This window comes from Fukomys damarensis, unplaced genomic scaffold (genome assembly GCF_012274545.1).
Source record: "Fukomys damarensis isolate Sample0158 unplaced genomic scaffold, DMR_v1.0_HiC HiC_scaffold_38, whole genome shotgun sequence".
NCBI lineage: Eukaryota > Metazoa > Chordata > Mammalia > Rodentia > Bathyergidae > Fukomys > Fukomys damarensis.
Window position 1 is genome coordinate 49,902,938 of NW_022900950.1, and position 21,089 is coordinate 49,924,026.

Consider the following 21,089-nt stretch of genomic DNA (forward strand, 5'->3'; position numbering starts at 1 on the left):
TTTGGATGTATTTTTCAGTTCTAATTTTTCATTTGTCTCTTCCTTATATTTCTGTTCTTTTGTTTCCTTGCTGAGATGTCCTAGTTCCCTCCTGAGTTGTTCTCTTTTCCTTTCTTGCAACCATATTTGTCATTGCTTGCTGAAATTATTTTGTCACGGTTGCTTTATTTAACCCCTTTGTCAGTATTTTGTAACTTCTCTGCCACTTCAGGGTTGCCATCTGTAAATTGTCATTTTTCATTTGGTTTGTGGTTGTCCTAGTTCTTGGTGTGGTGAATGATTTCCTATTGAAGCCTGAACATCTTTTGTTTTGTGCTATGTTCAGAGACTTTACAACCTATTTAAACCTATTTCACTCAGCTGTCTATATTTTTGGAAGCAAAGGGAGAATTCCATCTTGTTACTGCCAGATCAGTGTAGAAGACTAGGTTTTCTCCTTGGTCTCTGGCGGCCAGGGACTTGGGGTAAAGGTGTGTTTTCTTCCAGCTGGGGAGAGGTAGAAGTCCAGGTTCCCCAGGTGGTCTTCACCAGCACTGTGGAAGCAGAGGGGGGGTGAAATTCTGGCTTCAATTTTGCCTTCTCTGATATTAACCCTGTGGGGCACAAGTCCTGCCTCCTGACTTGGCCTTTGCTAGAGTGGATAGGGTAGCACCACTAATCTTTCCTTTGGTGTTCAGCTGGAGCTGGGCATTTATTATCTAAACATTTTCTGTCTTGAGAGAGTGCCCATTTCCTGGGTGTCTGGCTATAGGAATCAGGCTTTTAAGACTTTCTCTTTCTTTAAAAATCGGAGCCCAGTAGGTTCCTTCAGCTCCATGTCTGATAAATCCAAGGACAAAAAAGCGCCTGGAGCTTACTACCACCTTGTTCCTCAAGTCCTGAGCCAGCCTGCCCTCTTCTGTCCTCCTAGAATTGGTTTTATATACCCTGCATAAGCATGTTAGGGGGGAGTAGGAAAACATTTCTACTCAGTCTTCTCAGAAGCAGAGTAGAGAAGTCAATTTTAAAATCTTGAAGAAAAGTTTCTGATTTTCCACAGAAGCGTTTTTTTTTAAACTGGACAATTACCTAAGAATGGACAGCTTAATTTGGCGATTTATAATAAATGAAAACTTGAAAAATAGTGCATATAAATCTCAGAACTGCTGTGTATAGATGCCTAATTTTGGGGGCATTCCTTCATTCTATAGTTTTATCTCACTAAATTAAAGCATAAATGTTTCAGGTTCAAGATAAAATTGTAAGATATCACTCATTAAGAGACCTACCTTAACTTTAATCTTATTTTCATATATCTTAAAAAGTTTACCTTCCAAGTTTACAGTATATTCAAATCCTCTGGGCAAATGACAGGTCTGACTTTCCCTTTGTGCTTATAAGTCAACCCCAGTGACTTAAAAGACCTTGTTAAATGTTTGTTTTTAAAATTCTGCCCTCCTGACTACCTGCTAAACCATATACAAAATATCATCTTCAATAATGGAGATGCTGACCTACATTAATTTAATTTAAACTTTATTGATAGGGTTCTTTTATATCTTGTCAGTATCCACTGCTATCAGACATTGTATGTCTTTCTCTCTTTCTTTCCGTATTTACTATTTCCAATAGTCTACAGGCTTCATAACAGTAAGGGCTTTTTTTGTTCTCACCTATGTGCACCACCCAGAATAACACTTGAACAAGAGTGGTGAAAGGAGACCTGGAGACGAAGCTTTTCCATCCTCTTCCGAGTTATATCTATGGTATTTTGCTTTGAATATAAAGAACTTGTGATAATTCATAATGTGCTGTCTTTAGCTACAAATACCAATGTCTTCTTCCCCGGTCATGGATCCTTGTGGTATTTTACCTTCCATATATAATCTTAACTATACAAAAAGACTCTGAGGGTACACAGACACCTACAGAGTGCCCACCAGGAACTAAAACTTACAATAAAGAACTAGAGAGTCCTAGTCTCTGCCATTACCAGGATTAAAATTGTCAATGGCCCCCACTGTAAGACTACATCCTTAGGAGGAACTCAAATGGTCTGCCCCTTAAGTGATTAACATAAAAGCCTTGACCAGCATGGGATACAAAGTGAGGACAATTACAAACATCTTTAAATTAATGGAATATTATTATTAAAGAAAATAAAATGACTGTGTATTATTTAAAGTACACCACGACTGAAATAATGTTAATATTTATATATCTGTATTTATTTCTACTTACAGCCTCTTGTATTTTCCACAAAACCCCACTAAAGTAGATTAGAACTATGTTTTTAGTGCATAAAGAAACTGAAATGCAGGATTATTGTGACTTCTCCAGTGTCAGTCAGTAAGTGACGTAACCAGGCTTGAAACTACCATCATTTGCAATGCCTCGAAGTCTATTTTTAAAAAATATAAAACGCTGCTTCAATTCTGAAAATTCTTATTAAATTATATAGCATTTTTGAGTACCTCACGGAGTTGTTCCACCAGCTCTTTTTCTTCTCGTAACTGTTCCATTTTTCTCCGAATAGTAAATTGTGGGTCTATAGATTCCAGATTTCTCTGAGGTCTTAGAAACACTATAACAGAAGAGGGGAAGACAATTCCCTTAGATATGTCCTTGCACAGTTTTGCCTAACAAATAGGGTTGTTCATATTTAAATTAAACAAATAATCTCTTTATTCATCCCCCCAAAATTATTTACCTTTCACAGAAACAAAGAACTTCTGAGTTCACAGGAAAAGCATGAATCAAATATTGTAAAGGAGATTAGATTTTAAATTATATTGAGTTGTGTTTCTTTGTGGCAATCACTTGAACCCAGGGAACAATCTGAGTCATTGTAGAGACCATTACAGGCCACTTCTTGGACAGATCCTACCACTCTTGTTTTTCCACTATCTGCATTCTAAGCTTTAATTTATACTCAAATTCCTTCATTAAATTCAGATAATTTATCTCAAGAAGATGCCAGAATTGCTTTGCATGTTAAAAATCAGTGTAAGTTAATGATTTTATTAGCATAACATTTTTGTAAGCCTGAGTAACAGCTAAGTGATGATGCATATCTGAGTGTGGTATGGAAAAAAGCTGCTTTTTATTGTGTCAGTGACCAAGTACCCAAGAAACCAGCTCTTTAGAGATGACAGACTGCTTTCAGGAAGGCTGGTGGGAGTAGAGGCAATTTAAGAAATCACCATTAGCTTTCAGTTTAACCTGTGAGAATAGTAACTAATAAATGCTTCCTCTTGAAGGAATTCAAGTATATGCCTATAATCCCAGCACTCTGGGAGGCTGAGGCAGAAAGACTGAAAGTTTGAGGCCATCCCAGGGAACTTAGCTAAATAGTGTGATCCTGCCTCCAAACAAAAAATAAAAAGGGCTATTGATATTGCTGAGTGCAAAGGATCTGAATTCAATTTCCAGTACAAAAAACAAAAATCAAACCAAACCAACACAAAACAGAAAACTCCCAGATGTTTTCTTGGGTGGAGAAGTAGTTCAGAGGTAGAGCAGTTGCCTTGCCTACTACAGCAGGCCCTAGATTCAATTCCAAGTACTCCACAAACAGTCACATAAGATTAACTGGTAGAGGATAATATTCTTCAAGGATCAATCAAGAAGGCAGAAAATTTCTATTTTAATTGATTTTTAATGAAACAAAGCCCAAAGAAGATTTAAATTTGATTTTTTTCCTCCTTAGAGATTTTTTTCCCCCTAGACTGCCGACTTTCCATTTATACAAGCAGAAACAAAGAGCCGCTAGAGCTGTTTGATTCCTCCATCCTGCAGATTTTCAGATTGAGGAACATAGGGGAGACTTTAAGGAAATTTTGGGCAAAGAATTCCAGTGTTAAAGTCAGTATAGTACCACACAGAAAGTTGTACTGGCAAACTTTAATCAGTAGCATCCCTCATTATAATTTGAGCAATGTTAAAGAAGAGTATGCAACTTTCTTTTTTTTTTTTTTTTTTTGGTATGGGGGGATCGAACTCGGGTCCTTGCGCTTGTGAGGCAGGTGGCCGCATCACTGAGCTAAATCCCCGGCCCTGCAACTTTTATTTTGTCTTGATAAAGTTTTTCCTATGGGCCATTTTAGAAATTCAAAATTCGATTTTTTAAAAGTTAAATGTTTTACAAGTATAACAACTTGAATGAACAGTCTTGAGTCCACTCCATATAATTAAATATCCTGTACTCACCTAATTATATTATTGTAATCCCAATCTGTCTCTTTGGATTTTCTCCTTAAATCAGTTCTAGGATATTTGAATCAGCATCCTGAGGTTTTAGGGAACATCGATTGGCAAATGACACAGCTTAAATCCTTGACTCCCGGTTAATGGAGAAAGAGGATGAGCTAGTAATGCACATATGTCCTTTTGCCTTCTGGGATTTCTAGTAGAGTCAGCCTATGGCCTGGGCCTCCGTTGGACGGCACCCAGGGAAGTCACAGGCAAAGAGAGCGAAAGGGATCTTGTCAGAGGAAGGCTGGTCACCGAGGCGCACAAAGAACGCCAAAGTCCACAGAAAGGGAGACCGGTTGCTTAAAAAATAGAGTGAGGCCAGCAATAGAAGCAAAGCGTGACCAGGCAAAGAGAGATGAAGAGTTCACAGAGCCAAGGGAAGTGAGGGAAAGTCTGACAAATTAGGACGCACGGTAGAAACTTGAGAACTCATTAAATTTGCCTTTATACCTTCTTGAGCAAAAGAAGAAAATCTACCCACTGAAGCACAGCATTTCAAAGATAAATGTATTAAGATGTAAAATTATTAAGCAGTAATCTGTGTCTCCTAAGGAAACAATTCAATTCCTTCTCCTAAGGAAAACAATTCACTTTTACCAAAAAAGTCAAGGAATGTGGACAGAGTTGGGTAATACACATGTACACCGGCAAGGGGCGCACCAACACCACTGACATAAACTTTTCTTTAGAGGTTTTATTTTCCCTTACCTTTCTCTAGGGTATTCTTATCTCATACAACATATTTAATATTTTCAAAATGTTTTTATTGGCAGTTTTCACTCTGAATATGAAACTATCAGGAAGTTTCATAAATTGGGAGCTTTTGTCTAGCAGCACACAAGTCAAGCATCGGTGCCTTATTGGAGCCCTGTGAGGACGCTCATGACAAGGCGCTGGTGTCTGCATTTCAATCTCCTAGCGTTATTTTTCATTTAAAATTCCTGTGTATCTTAAGATTACAACATGCATGTCTGGATATTTTTTCTTTGAATGTTAAGCAATCAAAAATGTTTAGAAATATTTGAATAGTAGTTTTTAATACAAAGGCTTCAAAAGTACATGAAATTATTAGAAATCATGACTATGGTTCTACTAGTTTTTTTAAGTATATCAATTCCATGAAATAGAGGAGAATTGACCAGGGATCTAGCTGAGTGGTTCGGCCACCTGCCTTGCAAGTGTAGGGGCCTGAGTTTGATCCCTGGTACAAAAAAAAAAACCAAAAAAACAAAAAAACAAAACAAAATAGAGGAGAATTTAAAACAAACTCTTTAGGTACACAATAAATTTGCCAACTTTTTTTGCTAGGTTTGCTATGACAGAATAGTTTTACTTTAGAGTATTATGGTAGCTATAATTACATTCCTTGTGATTTTTTTCTTTCAAGTAATATTTAATAATAAAGCCAGTGACCAATCTTGGCCATAACCTCAGGAAACTGATTCATGGAAAAATGACTCTTTTTTGTTAATTCCATATTACTACCATATATTTCAAAACTCTCATAATTTGGAGAAGTAAAAGTTCAATTTGAGGCTGCAGGGCAATATTTAAAGACAGCTTGTTGTTAGCATCTGCTTTTCATATCAAATGCTACCCTGTTTCAATGTAAACAGGAAAATAAGGGACAAGAGAGCAGTGTGTATGTGTGTGCACACAGGAAAGAGGGTAGATGATTTAAGATGCAAAAAAAAAGTCCTTAACTGCTTTTTCTAAAGCAAATTTATATCATTTAAAATACAAAAAGATTTATAATTTGTTTAGCAGAAGACACTAATTTCTAAGCACAGTACTTAAAGGAATGATAAATAAACTTATGCAGAATATATAAAAATCAACCTTACAAATACATGTCAAATTCCAGTGATTTCTCCATTTTCGCTACCTTTTCCTTCACTATGTTTATTCCTCTATCCTAGGACTTACAAAATTCATTATCTGGGTCTCTCTTACAGCACTCATCACTTTTTACATTACAGTAGAAATATATTTCTCTCCATTATAAAACCATAAGAGCATATGTGCCTCAGACTTATATCCTCTACCCTACCTCACAAAGTAGTGAGTTGGGCAGCATGAATTTGCTAAGGAGAAAATGAAACCAGTGTTTCAAAATTCTCTCATTCAAAGATCAGTCTACTTAAAGGTCACCTTGAAGAAATTATCTCATCCCAATCAAGTGATCCGAGTTTCTCCTCTCATAGAAATTCTGCTAACATCAGTCTCTAGGTCTGAATACAGTAGACTCCAAAGTCAGGAGAATAGAGATTGTGTCTATCTTTTTCAGAGCTGTATCCATCATGAGCATCATGCCTGGCACATAGTAAGCACTCGATAGCTATTTAAGGATGTGTACAAACAACGATTTCTCTAATTATTGCAGGAATATATTTTAAATAAAAAAAGGTTACTGCTCTCAAATGTGGCTGAAATTCATTTTACCATATATTTCATGAAATATACTTTCTATAAAAATCATCAATCTATATTATTAACTCTTATTACCTAAATTTAAGCAAATAAGGCAATTTCTTCTTTGTGGAAAAAGGTTTTGAAATATAGTTCTCGCCTTCTTGGAGGTTAAACACCTGGGCTGCTGTGATGTTTGTGCTATACAAATCCAGCTGGGGATGCAGCTGCACAGTAGAGCACTTGTCTAGCATATGTGAAGGCCCGGGTTCTATTCTAGGCACCATAAATTTTAAAAAGAAAGAAAAATATATACAAGTTCAAGGGTAGAAATACAATGGCTTTGAAAAAAATCATGAGCTTTAGTTTCAGGCTGCGAGTTAAAAATTTAACAAGCTGATTCATTCCATCTACCTTTGGTAGCAAAAAGGAAATATATTTATATAAAATGCTTAAATTCCCTCTCTAGGCTCTTGGGTATGTTTCTTAATCCAGTGGTTTTCAAACCTACCTGTACCACATACTACATAAATGCAGTTAAAAAAAGATCAGTGTTTATATGCAATGCCTTATCAAATAAACTAGCTCCTCTGAGTCTAGGGTTAAGACAATTGTAATACAAAGCCAGAACTGAGGCTTGAAAAAAAGAAGAAAAAAAAAAACCCCTCTCACACCCTCAGTTTCCTCACTTTCAAAACATAGAAAATAATACCTTAGAGCAAGATTATCATAAAAAAAAATTAGGGAAACTGTCTGTGAGCTGGCAAGATGCATCTGTCCATTCATTTCCTCTCAGATGATTACTTAAAAACTAAGCCTAAATTAGCACCCAATGATTCAATGCAAATGAAAAAGCAAAAGTGATTCAAAAGAAGACGGAAAGGTATTAACTTCAAAGTAAAGGGGGAAAAAGAGACTGAGTCATAAGAGGGAGTAAGAAAGAGCAAGGGAAGGAGCAGAGGGCAAGTTGAAAAGAAACAGATAAAACTGCCCATCCAGTGCCAGAGGTAGGCAGAGCTCTAGGTGAACTTCCACACTCGCCTCCATCCACCCAAGGCAGAACTCTGGGAACTGTGGAAATCCAAACTCCAAGGATCTCCTGCCCCAGTGAGACATTTAAATAATGTCTCTTTGAAGAACAAATGATAGGGAAAATGGTGAATTTAAAATGAGACAGATTTGGAATAAAACACTGGAAGGAGTGAAATAGAAGAATATTTACACAAAGTGAAGCAGTGAACAAGATATAAAAATGCCAAGTTTTTCAAAATGAGTAACTAAATTAGGTTTCCCTTATCTTAAGTTGTTGATAAGACGTCCCTTATTTCCAAAGGTTGAGAGGCCTGAAGATATTGGATAATAAAAAAATATAAGGAAACAAAAGCAATGTGATAATCAACTTTGAAACTGCCAACAGAGACAATGGAGCAGAACTTTCTACTCAGAAGGTAGCATATGCAACATACAAGGCAGGAGGGGTTCCCCTTGTAACATTAGCTCATCTACTTGTGGACATAGAGTACTACTTTAAAAAGTGTATTAGAAAGCATATTCACATCACAAGGCAATGTTTAGCACGAAAAGAACAAAGATGTGCATGAAACCTGCACCAATATTTTTGTAAAGAACATTTTCTGTACACAAAATTTCCACTTGCCTAAGGCATATGAGAGACGAACTGCAAAGAGAGAAAAATGACAACCACCAAATATCAGTCATGATTGATTGAGCAGGATAAATATTGAAAACAAGCGTTCTATTATTATTGTGGAACAATGTGAGAGGTACATATGAACGCCTGGAATTGTCACTCAGAAAAAATACCAATTCATAAAGCAGAGGCTATTTTCTTTCTAGAAAGATTTTCACAGTGATTTTTTGCTAAGAAAATAGCAGATATTTTAATTAAAAGAAGGCAGCCTGGCTTAGTACACTGCACACAGAGGCCTCAGTAAACAACTGTAGATTTGTCTGAGAGGAGACATGCAAGAGTTAGGAACTTTGAGTATGGCCTAACAGTGTAACCAGGCAGCTCACCTCACCGTTGTGGTTTTTGTCAGTTCATCTATAAGGACAGAAACTCAGGTGTTTAAGTCTGTGCCTGCTTAAACAGGTGCTCTGGTTTCAGACATCAATACTAAGGAAATACCAAATCACTCATAAATCTTTCATACTAGGCTTTATTTCCTTTAGCCAACATCATATCCATAAATAGCCATAGTTTCTGAAAAACAAAATTCTCCCTTTTTAAAAATTTATTTTTTTAATTTTTAAGCAAAGAAACAGTTTATCAGGTTTCATGTAGCCCTCTTCAATTTCCAGCGCTGAATGCTGGATGATACAGGAGGAGGGACTTTTGTTTCACAACTGTTGTATAATCAAAATATATCTTCCTATTGTATTTGAATCAGAGTTATAGCTCACATTTCATTTGCTCCTCTAAAAATCACACTGTTGCTTTTAATATTACTTTTATTACTTTGTATTTTGAAGCAGAATGTTTAAGATCTGAACTAGGGTTAGACTAGAGTGGAGATTCAGATATATATAGTACATAGATCTAAATAATTATATTTATTTTATTTTTATCTCTTGGACTACTTTACATATTTACTGCCACAAAATTAAGATATCCACATTAATCATACCTGAGTATCCTCGATTTTTTATTTGTATATATTAATCTCACATCAATTTATTATTCTTGAATATTATACAGTTGAATTTATAATCCAGAAAGCATGAAAAGTCAAAATGTGTGAATAATGTTTTAAAAAGAAGGCAAGTGATTTCCATTTGGTTTCAAAATTCCTCCATGTTACCATTTCAGTGCAACACACTCTAGGATCAGCCACAGTATGTTTTAATTACCTTTAATTCTCATGTGGTAAGCATAGACAATAAAAGATCAAACTCTTAAAGCATTTATTACAGGTGTGAAAGCAAGCAGAGATAATTCAAAGGTGCAAACCCAAATCTCTGTGGTCAAGCAGACAAACCAAAAAACCCAAGCAGGATAGGTAGAGAAGAAAGCATTGTAAAATCCTCCCCCAAATCAGAGTGCTCAAGATAATTAAACTATAATTTGACCAACTGCTAGAAAACAATTACATGCATTTGGGAACATCACTGTCTAGGCTGACTCAGCATCTCATCTCATGTGACAAGCATGCAAGTGAATATACTCTAGCTGCAGAGAAAGAAAACTTCAGTATATTCACTGGCTTATTAATGAGAAAAGTGAAGAAGAGGTACAAAACCACCTACCATTGTCACTGTCTCCTTCTGAGGGAACACTGTAGCTAGAGTTGTCCCATGTTTGTGCCTGTGTAAGTTTGTTGAAGGAGATAGGAGGGAGAATGAGGGCTGGGTCTGCAGGAGAGCGAGAGAGCCAGGCCGCAAACAGTTGCACAAGGACCAGGGAAAACCAAAAGGGCCGCAGCATTTCACAAATGGCATAAGGTTTGTATGAAAATGAAGTGGGTTTCATTTATATGGGATTTAATTTCAAATGTACAATACGGGAGGAGAATGAAAGATGGCATATGGAATAAAAAGAATGATAAAAACTGAGTGTTAGTACTCATCAGTCAAATATTTTACATGCAGTTAATATCGTTAATCTTAACAGTTCCGCAAGCCCGCAGACTTAAGGGTACTAATGAGTTGTGTCAGTAGAAAGAAAGAGCACTCATGAGTTATACACAGACCTACCAGATACCTTTCTTGAAGACTTTCTGAACAACTAACACTCTTAGAAAATACAATTACATGATTCACACAAAAAGTCTGGTCATGGAGGAAAAAGCTATCTATAAGTATATCTATCATTTTAAAATAAAACAGAATCCTTGTTTACTATTAGTGAATTTTTTTCCCCAAGGCAATGTAGAATTTCATTTTAAAGAGATCTGTAAAGTTTCCTGGTATGCTTTATGGAGAGCTGAATCCAACCAAGTCTTCTTTAACCCACACTGTATATCTCAATCAACTAGTTTTAGATATTGTTCAGTTAAAAAAGAAAGTGGACATCAATAGAGTATGTTTAACAATAAATCTAACCAAAAGATAGATGCCAATCAATTTCAAGAATTTCTGAGTTGGTTATTTATGAAATAATAATACATCTTACTTTATATCTGGCGCTAAAAGAAGATAAAACCAGAACATTTATTTAGGATATTTATATTTAAGAAATATTCTACATAATTCTTTTATCAGATCATAGGGCAGGGCCAGTAAAATGAATGTATGTGATTCTAGGAATATATGTTTGGATACATGCATTATCTCTCCTTGGGAGGAAAACATGGAAGAGAAAAAAATGTTTCTTCTGAAGAAAACTATTAATATATAAGAACCTAAATTTTTATTCTGACTTGATCATAAGAGCAGTCTTTTATTTGTAACCTCCAGATCACAGAAATCTACATACTTAATTTTAAATTAAAATTAGTTTTAAGCATTCACTCAAAAATTGGCTTCTATCCTTTTTAATCATATAATCTCTGGTTAAGATACAATACAAATTATTTTCCAGCAAAAATATGGAAAATAAATAATACAATATTTATAAGTTACTACATAAAATCTTAAAATCCAAATACATAATGCTGATTTTATTAAAATTCCAATGACACTTGATGTTTCTGAAGATAAATCAACATTATATCCGGCAACAAACTCCACAAAGCTTTCCACAACTAGCACAATTCACATCCTGGCTAATTGAGTACCTCAAGGCTGGAAGCTTAGAGAGGAAACAATCTTTATTTTCTGTTATTCAAAACAATTTCTACTTTTTATTTCTTACCACTACAAAGAACCTGAAATAGTTTACAGTGACGGTACTTAATCTGATAACTTAACTGAGCTCTATAAAAGGAATAAAAAGTCACCAGAGCAATTTTACAATTACATTGTAAGACTGTACATTCAAAAGAAATTGTTCTTTGGTGATCCCTTCAGCTTTTGACTTGCTCAATATGGAATATTTTAAAATTCTGTAAGGCTGCCTGCAGGGATTAAGAGATAGTCTGTAAACCAGTCTGAGGTACTCAGTGTACAGAGCCATGACTCTTGTGGTCCTCACTGAGGGCACAGAGGTGGCAGGCCTGGATTCGCCTCCTTCTCCCAAAACACAACCAAGACCAGGAAGTAAACATGCAGCCCAGATCTGGTCACATACACTCCATTCCACACTGGAGAAGGGCAGCTGTTGGGAGTCTTATTTCATGTACAATTTGATTCTCCATAGAACAACCTTCTAGGATCAGGGCTGTGGCTTAGTGATAACTTGCCTAGCAAGTGTGTGAGGGCCTGGGTTTGATCCCCAGCACCACAGAAACAAAAAGCAAACAAACACCAACTCTTATCCCACTTAAGCACAGTTCCACAAAAGAGTTTTTGGATATAGCTCTTTTAAATTCCCAAAACAAAAACCAATACACCTGGCCACATACTCCCCATAAATGAACTTGCTCCAAGAATGAAAATACTTCCTTATTAATGAATCATTTTCGTTTTTTTTCTTATTGGTACATTTTTCAAACTAAACACGTGTACAACTTCTACTGTTGTCAAAATGCTTCAATGGAAAACTCAAGAACATCTCAGTTGTCTACCAGCTTTGGCTTAAAAGTGTCTGAGTTCTCCACCTGCACTTGCTTAAAAGCATTGGTAGTGAGGAGCTAAGGAGGAGCTAAAAGAAGACAGCACCAGAACTGTAAATAAATGGACAAATCAGAAGAAACACACTTCTCTATTCAGAGTCCTTTTTATAACTTACTTTTGTGAACACACTAGTTAGATCAACAAGCAGAATGCTTTCTTTCTCATGGTTTTTTTTTGTTTGTTTTTTATCATAACCTCTACTCATTCATGTAAATCTTGAAGTAATCACTCTGTTACATGAATAAATACATAGGTCCTACCACACTAAGAAAGCAACTGGAGATATCCAAGAAAGAAGTCTGCTAACCTTTAGCTCACTACAACACCAGGAACCACTGGGGCAACAGAAAGCTATTTTATTTTCCTTGGGTAAAAAAGTTCAATAGGCTATTATTTTCTACTTGCATGTTCCCACCATGGTTTCTCCTTTGCTCTGATTCAAAAGAAGGAAAGTTATCCATTACTGACAGCAGGGACCTGCTGAGTCCCTAAAAATCATAGCTCCAGTCTCTGATTTGGTTCTGATACCATGAATCAAGCTTACCAAAACTGACAGTGTTCACGGATAAACTTAAAGGCTAAAGAGAAACCACCAAGTTATTTAGTTTAGGAATGATATAATGGACTGAGGTTTTAATTTACCTGATCTAGGCTTCAGGCCAAATGGAGCTGTACTGTTAATGGTAGGAGAGATTGTGGGGGAGTTCTCTCTCATCTGTGAGGTTAGAAGAAAAGGAAATTAGGAAAAAAATAATCCAGAAGCAGAACTATGTACACTTCTCTATGGTCAAAGATTACTATAATATGGCTTGTTGTTTGCATTTTCTGCAGTGTGATGAAGTCTTGGCTTAAAAAAAATCACTTTGCAGATGTTTTAAGCAGAATAAGCAACAGAAAATTGTTTTGGGGTGACTCATTCAATTTTTTATTTGTTCATTACAAATGTACTTCACAGTCCTGTGAGAGTGGTAGTCTCTTTCTCCTCCAGCATGGGGGTATGCATGGGTGCATGTGTGTGTGTGTGCCTACATCCAAAAGAGGCCACATCTACCAAAGATTCTCATTAAATCAATGAGACAAGGAAACAGTACCACTGACAGATGTCTCATCTATAGAAACCACATGCTGAAGACTTTCTAACTATTGCCTAGTTGAGTGACTTCCATTCTGTTTTCTACAGATATTCTTGCATTTGGTTGTCAAGAATGTTTCTTACAAAAAGTAACCTAATTACTCAAAGGGCCAGATAAGGCTAGATAGCTAAGTAGAGTTCACCTGAGTCTCTTCAATTAGCTCAATAATCATAGTCTTAGTTTACACATTTCTGTAGAAGATATTCTAATTCAGCCTTCATAGAACACCTTAGCTTCCATTCATCTTCAGGGAACTTACCTCATCTGGAGAATACTGGCTTCCATTACTCTGCAATGTTAGGTCATTTTGCACCTTGGAGAAGAGAGAGAGAGGAAAAAAAGGATGGTATATTCCATTACACTGTGAAAGAGATGAGGCAAAAAGGCAAAGCGAGTTTCTCTTACTTCCATCACATCCCCTGCCCAGGCAAAAGCAATAAATTTATATTGAACCAATAAGTGAGTTCAACAGCTAAATAGGTCACATTAGCATTTCTAAAAGCATGAAACGATATTCACAAAAAATATATATATCTGAAGTATCACGCAAATTAAGATAAGAATTTTTTCCAGCATGAAGAGTTTACTCCCAAGTTTCCAAGAACAGTAGCCTACCTTGCCAAGTTACCAAGCTACCAGCTGGCCACGAGCCCCATTCTAATTATGGGCTTTTAGAAATGGTCCAGGGTAGTAGTTCCAAAATACACAGAGTCACATTGGGAGCTTTTAATAAATGCTTGTGCCTAGATCTCAATCTCACGAGATCTGCTCAATATCAGTGTGCTTTGGCAACCACTGGTTAAGAGAAAATATGGTAAAGCATGGTGGTCACAGTTTCCACCTGAAATAACTGGGTAGGGGGTGGTACTGCTGTTCAAAAGGAAGTTGATAGTTTGGATGAGCCACACAGACAACAGGAACATGGAGATGAAATCTGAATGCTGGGAGAAAGGGCAGGAATTTGGGACATAAGCTATAGATTTGGGATTTGGAAGTCATTATTATATAGGGGATATGTAAGCCCATGAAGTTGGCCAGATTCTCCAGTACAGAAGATGAAAAATGATACCTGATGGCAAAAACCTATAAAACTAGCACAAAAAGGGCACCGAGAGACAAGAAACTATAGGGAGCACATTCTAGTGTGTCCTCCCAGATCTGCCTTCTTTATATGATGGTCAAGACCCTACTGATCCACCTTATTAAAATACACCTAATATAAACACGTTCACATATGCCATCAAATTCATGTAAAATAAAGATATCCCATTCATCCCTGAGGAGTGATATTTAAGAGTATTTTCAATTTTAACACAAATCCAAGGGTCAAACAGTTTTAGAATAAGATGCCATTAATGTCTCTATCCAATTAAAGAACTTTGTTAAAACTGCTAACAAGTATCTTTGGGTTTGAGGTTTTCTATAAGCAGCTCTTTGCTCTAATTTTTCCTATTGTTTTTTCAATATCCTCTCCTATTGGATATAATATATACCTGACAAGTCAATTCACATTTCTTCCCGAATGCAAGCCAATGCTACCCAGACTTGATGAGGACAGTGTTCTGAAGTATGTTTAATCGATATTACTGGCCATTAGAAAAATGCAATTTAAAATGACACCGAGAAATCTTACTCCAGAACAAATGGTTACACCATCAAAAAATTAAATCATAATAAATGCCGGTGAAGCCATCAGGGAAAAAGCAACCCTTCTCCATTGTTGGTGAGAATGGAAACTAGTACAACTACTATGCAAATCAGTGTGGAGATTCCTCAAAACACTAAAAATAGAAACTCCATTCAACTCAGCTGTTCACTTACAAGGTACCTTCCCAAGAGTTAAAGTCTTCGTATTAGAGCGATACATGCGTGCCCATTTCTATAGCAGCACAACTTAAAATAGCTAAATCTTGGAAATGCCCTATATGCCCTTCAACAGATGAACAGATAAGGAAAATGTGGTATATACACACAATGTCATAACAAAGGATAAAGGAGGCATTTGTAGGTAAATGGATACATCTTGAGACCATAATATTGAGTGAAATAAATTAAACACACAAGCTTGAATATTGCAGTTTCTCTTATATGAGAAACTCAAAATATAAAGAGAAAAATAAGATAGGTAATAGGAAGTAGGGTGATTTTTTTCAAATGGGAACTGGAACAAGAGATGCAAGGAGAGGAAAAAAAAGTGGAAGGGGAAAAAGAATTGAAAGAAAAAAATGGAAACAGAGCTTTTGTAAAAAGGAAAGAGACCAAGAGTGGAAGAAGCAGAGAGTGATGGGTGGGTTACGGGATGAATAAAAGAATTAAGATGGATCCTGTACACGTTCCAACTCTTCGTGATGAATGTAATCATTATGTACTGCAAACATGTACAAATAAGATGAAAAAAGGGGAACAAAATTAAGCATATTTAAGGTCAGAGAACGTGGCAGCCCCCAGCTGCAGACTGCTCCAGCCTGGCCTCACTCTAGTCACTGGGTCACACAGGGTGCTGAACCCACCACAGCCGCAATGCCTTGCACAGCGTGTCCTGGCCACAGCCTCAAAGCCCCAGTTTACCCCTCTCCTCAGATCCCGCTCCAGTCTCTCAGAGCACAGAGAAAACTCAGGACTCCTCTACATATTCTCCTCTACATACTTTCAGCATCTACATCTGCCGTCCTGTGCAATTCCTAAGCCTCCCCTAAAATGAGGGCCACTTGCCATCCTTCCCATTCTAGTCCTCCATGGCAAACACTAGCTGGACCAACAGAGGCACTCAACAGATGGTGAGCCTGTGCAGGCCTGTGCTGAAGCACACTACTCTCTTCTTGCATAAGGTGGAAGACAGGATGAAAAATAACCACATACAAATAAGGACCTGCACCAGCATGAGCACTGGCCTTGAGAATACACTGCTTTACTATGTTTTCCTTATTCTCATGAATTTCTTGTCCTTCCTCCCTTTTTAAAATCATGGAGAGGTGTTTACCAGGGACAGAGAACTGCCCCAAGAAGAAAGAAAAGGTAAAACAGTCAAATAGTAAAAAGGCAAAATAGTCAAATATGCCTATTCAACCAAAGAAACAAATCCTTATATTTTATTAAAATAATATAAAACATTGTGAGTTGAGGATAGAGTACAGGTATCATTTTTCCTATAGGCTTTGTGTCTTCCTGATAACTCTTACAATCCTAGAATCCAGGTATATTTCTTAAAAAAAAGTACATGTGTGTAAGTTCAAGCACATTTTAAGCAGCACGCTTAAATAACAGTGCCACCGTAGGTTATACCTGGCATATGCTTTGTGTTCAAACAGTGACACAACTGGCCCAATCAGCAGGTGTTCACTCTGGGGAAGGGTGTGGAGTGACCTGCTTGGAGGGCCTCAATACCCATTAAAGTGACCACACTAACCAAGGGACCAACACATCTCTTCGAAGTCCAATTCCCTCTCTTAGATGGGAATACATTCCACACATTCCATGTACTGGAATGATTGCAACCCGGAGAAACTTCAGAAAATCCCATGAGGCTCTATGAGCAGGCAGAAAAGGGTCAGATGAGTTTCAAGAAGCACAAGCACAAGAATGTGCACTCGAGAGAACACAACATACAGTGCATTTTACCTAAATGAGGTACTGTATCAGCTACTGTATCAGTTACAAGCTTATACATCCAATGAGCAGGACACTGAAATTCTGCTGCCCAAAGCCTACCCATTACCACCTATGTCCTCTTTCCTTTTCTTCTTCCCTCTCTTGCACAGACTCTCACTAACTACTCACCATGCACAGGGCCTGTGCTAGGTCTCACTTTAGGTGAAAAAGCTAAGCACTTATGCTATGCCATGAAGACAAGCAATAGCAGAAATAAAGGAGGCATCAATTAACAATAAAAACCAACTTCAAAAATTAAGGTGATAACATGTAAAACACAAAATCCATGATCCATCATCAAGCAAGGCCTCCTTTTTTCATCAGGAATACATGCATTACAGTGGGACAATATTACCGACATAACCATACAATTATACCTCAGAGAACTAGCTTTTGTCTAGAAGTCTTGAGTCTTACTGGCACTCCTGAAATCATGCACAGGTGGCCATCTATTTCACTAATCAAAAGTGAGTCTGTAGCATGATACTAATATGCACTCAAAAAATAAAATAAAATAAAATGGACTCACAGCTTTCACAATGAACTATATTCCAAGACTTTTGTTTTTTATTTTGCGACAGGGCCTTGCTAAGTCAGTAACTAAGTTGCCCATGATGGGATCAAACTTTCAGTTCTCCTGCCTCAGCCTCGCAGAGTGCTGGGATTATAGCTTTAGACCTTCATGCTCAGCCACCAAGATGATCTTCAGGCATCTCTTCACAGACTGTGAATTAGATGCATGGGGAAAATAAAACGACAATTATACAGTAGAGAAACGAGGTTACACCTCAATTGGGTGATTAAATTAACACCATCAGTGAGGGACAGATGGGGACATACCATGTCCCCAACTGTGAAACCTTGAGGACACACAGTGTCACCTGGGCAGGATGCCAAATAAGAAGGCAGAACCTCAATCTAATCATGAGCAAATGTTAAACACCAGAGGAAGGACACTTTATTAAAAAGAAGGAGGCTCGTGTTCTGCAAAATTTCAAGGCCATAAATCAAAGAAAGGTTACACAATGTTCCAGAGAAAAAGAGGCTGTAAATACCTGACAACTGAAGGCAACATCTGCACTGGAAGAAAAAGACTGGTTTGAAGAGTGACTGATCAACTGATCGATCAATCTGGAGCATGGATGGTAGAGCTGATAAAAGTGCGTCTTCGATGTACATTTATGAAGTTCATAACTGAAATGTGATTATGTAAATCCCCATTCTTAGAAAAAATACACTGAAATGTTTTAGGGTAAAAAACTGTGATGAATAAAACTTATCCTCAACTATTTCAGAAGAATGAACGTGTGTGGACAGAGGAAGAGAGAGAAAAAAACAAATAACAAAGCCAATGTGGTAGAATGATAATATAGCTTCAGTATACCTTATCCAAAAACCGTGGGACCAGAAGTATTTGGAATTTCAGATTCTGGAATATTGGCACATATGTAATAAGATATCCTGGGGATAGGACCCTAGTCTAAACACAAAATTCACTTATACTTCATGTATCTTTTATACGCACACCATAAAGATAATCTTATACATTTTTAGTGCATTTGTGAGATCATGTTGGTGCTCAGAGTTTTAGATTTTTGGAATATTTTCTGATTTTGAATTTTGCAGATTAGGGATGTTCAAGCCATAGCTCATAAATCTGAATGAGGGCCTATAAATTTTTTGCATCTGCTTACACAAACTCGTACTTTATTTTTTGCAATCTTTTACAAATTTAAAGTTATTTTCAAATATGAAGTTTAAAAATAGTGAGTTTTCAGAGAACCAAAATCAATCTAAATGGAGAACCTGAGGAAGTAAGTCCCGAGCAGCCTGCTAATAAAAAGCATCCTGACATCCCACTACTGGGTAGTTCAATAAGCTGCCAACCCAGGGTAGCCCAACTTACCAAAAATGAAGGTTGAGTTTAGAGCGGTTAATTAACTTTCCTAGAGTTAGCAAGTCTTTGAAAGGGGGCTCAATCCCCAACACAACTGCAAGTCCCCACACTAACAATGAGACTATATCCCTTGTGAACATGCCAGTTTGCACACACTCTTGCACCCTAACTCTGCCATCCTAATTTCATTTGTTAAGGAGGAATGGAGCACATTGCCAGAGGTTTTACTTAACTCCAGAATTATCAGCTCTTGCTTACCTCTCTGTGACCACCGGGATCGTTCAGGTTCACCTCTACTTTAATGTCAAAACTGCTTGTTCTGCCATTCAAATACCAAGCCCAATGCAGCTCTACTTAACTTTCCCTCATCAAGTCCTTAAATAATCTCACCAGTTTCTCTTCATGGTATTCTTTTGATCCTAGACACTTTCAATTTATTTGCTCTTATTTCTCAGGTCTTTTCCAGTTCATTTTCAACAGAGCGGACTTCTTCCTCGGTTCTAAAATCTACTCTGAATGGACCTACCTCCGACCCCTGATGGAGTAGGTTCCTTAGGTATTTTAGTGGCCGTTACCCGACTCAGCAAGACTGCCTTTATGCCAAAAATTTAGATAATCTCAGACAAATAGCCAACTTTCATCTTTAATGGATGGTGAGTTATAAGATAAGCAGAACTAAAGAGGGTAAAATATACAACAGTTGAAAAAAATACATCCTGAACAAATATAGATAATGGCCTCACTCTTAAAAATGCTTTTCCTTCTGTAAGTCTGTACAGAACAAGGTAGACATCTGTAAAGTCCTGGTCTTACCTCACACACCGGAGATGTCTCCAGCTCTATCTGACCACTATGGGAAAAGAGGGGGGGAAAAAAAGAGAAGACATAAAGTGGAATTTAAAGCATAAACACTTCAATGTAAAAAAAATTATTTAGTTATAAAAAGGCAAACATACTTCAGTGTAGAATCTGGTAATTCTAAGTCTTCTGCTGCTCCCATAGGATACAGATGTAAAATACTTCTTTCTGTAATATCTGTGCTTAATCTAAAAAGCAGGGAAGAAAAGACATTAGTGACTTTATTATTTTTTTATAAATGCAATTGGTCATACTTAGTTTAAAGTTTTGGATTAAGTGATAAAAAGTTTATGAAAGAAATTTCAAACTGCACAATATGCCTAAACGTAATTTTCCATCTGCTATTGGTACTGAAAACCAATTTATTTACAATAAAGTAGTAATTTCTTATAAAAATCCTAATTTTCAGAGGTAGGATATACTAAATTTTATTCTAAAACTGCATTCAGAGTGGAGCCTCATAGGAGATCTGCTCATACAGTGGCATGCCCTTGGAGGGAACACTGAGATCCTGGCCCTTCCTCTTCCTCTCTCATTTACATCTGGTCATGTGATGAATGGGTTTGCTCTCCCATGGGCTCCCACCATGATGTGCTGTGCCACTGCAGGCCCTGAGCAACAGGCCCAATCAGTCATGAACTGAAACCTCCCAAACTGAACCAGAATAAATCCTAAATTGATTAATCTCCGGTGTTTGTTATCATAACAGAAAGCTGACTTATATACCCACTCTGCCTCTCTGATGATTCTCAGTCCTGGCTGCACAGCAGAAGCATGGGCAACCTAGAATCCCATGCCTGGTATTTATTTTGAAAACGTTCCAAAGGTCACACTGGGGCAAGCCAGGGTGGAGAACCTCTGTTTTGCCAGAGCTTTTTCAAGCCAATACCATTTTCCTTGGCCTCTATGCCTTTGCCTATGCTTCTCATTCAGCAGAGTTTACCATAAAATTACCAGTCTTAGAGGCCCCAGTTAAACATTCCATCCTTCCAGAAGGTCAACCTAAGTTGTCTCCCTCTTTTCTTTGGATCAAGGACTCACTCTACTTTACCAAGGTTGTAAATCAGTCACACTTACAAATAACTGCACAAGGCAATCTCTAGTTCTTATAGCTATAAGCAATACAAGTGCTCAGGAGGTAGGAGCTATGTTTTGTTCAACTTTATATTCCCCCAAAGTGCGCAGTGTGCTCTCCCCTGTTCCGAGCACTCAATCAATGTCTGAAGAACTACAATGCT

General features: G+C 37.2%; 1 protein-coding gene across 2 annotated transcripts in view; it reads right to left on the reverse strand.

The window, feature by feature from the left end:
* Lrch1 (leucine rich repeats and calponin homology domain containing 1) overlaps window positions 1-21,089 on the reverse strand; it is an 89,231-nt gene that overhangs the window by 21,150 nt on the left and 46,992 nt on the right. The window contains exons 11-16 of one of the 2 annotated variants that reach the window (XM_019209417.2): window positions 19,950-20,039; window positions 19,807-19,843; window positions 13,708-13,761; window positions 12,958-13,030; window positions 9,910-10,014; window positions 2,454-2,563 (exon numbers count right to left, since the gene is read on the reverse strand). In XM_019209417.2, the coding sequence (XP_019064962.1) occupies window positions 2,454-2,563; window positions 9,910-10,014; window positions 12,958-13,030; window positions 13,708-13,761; window positions 19,807-19,843; window positions 19,950-20,039 (469 nt within the window). The remainder of the gene's footprint in view (window positions 1-2,453; window positions 2,564-9,909; window positions 10,015-12,957; window positions 13,031-13,707; window positions 13,762-19,806; window positions 19,844-19,949; window positions 20,040-21,089) is intronic. The other variant, XM_019209420.2, reaches the window with a different exon arrangement.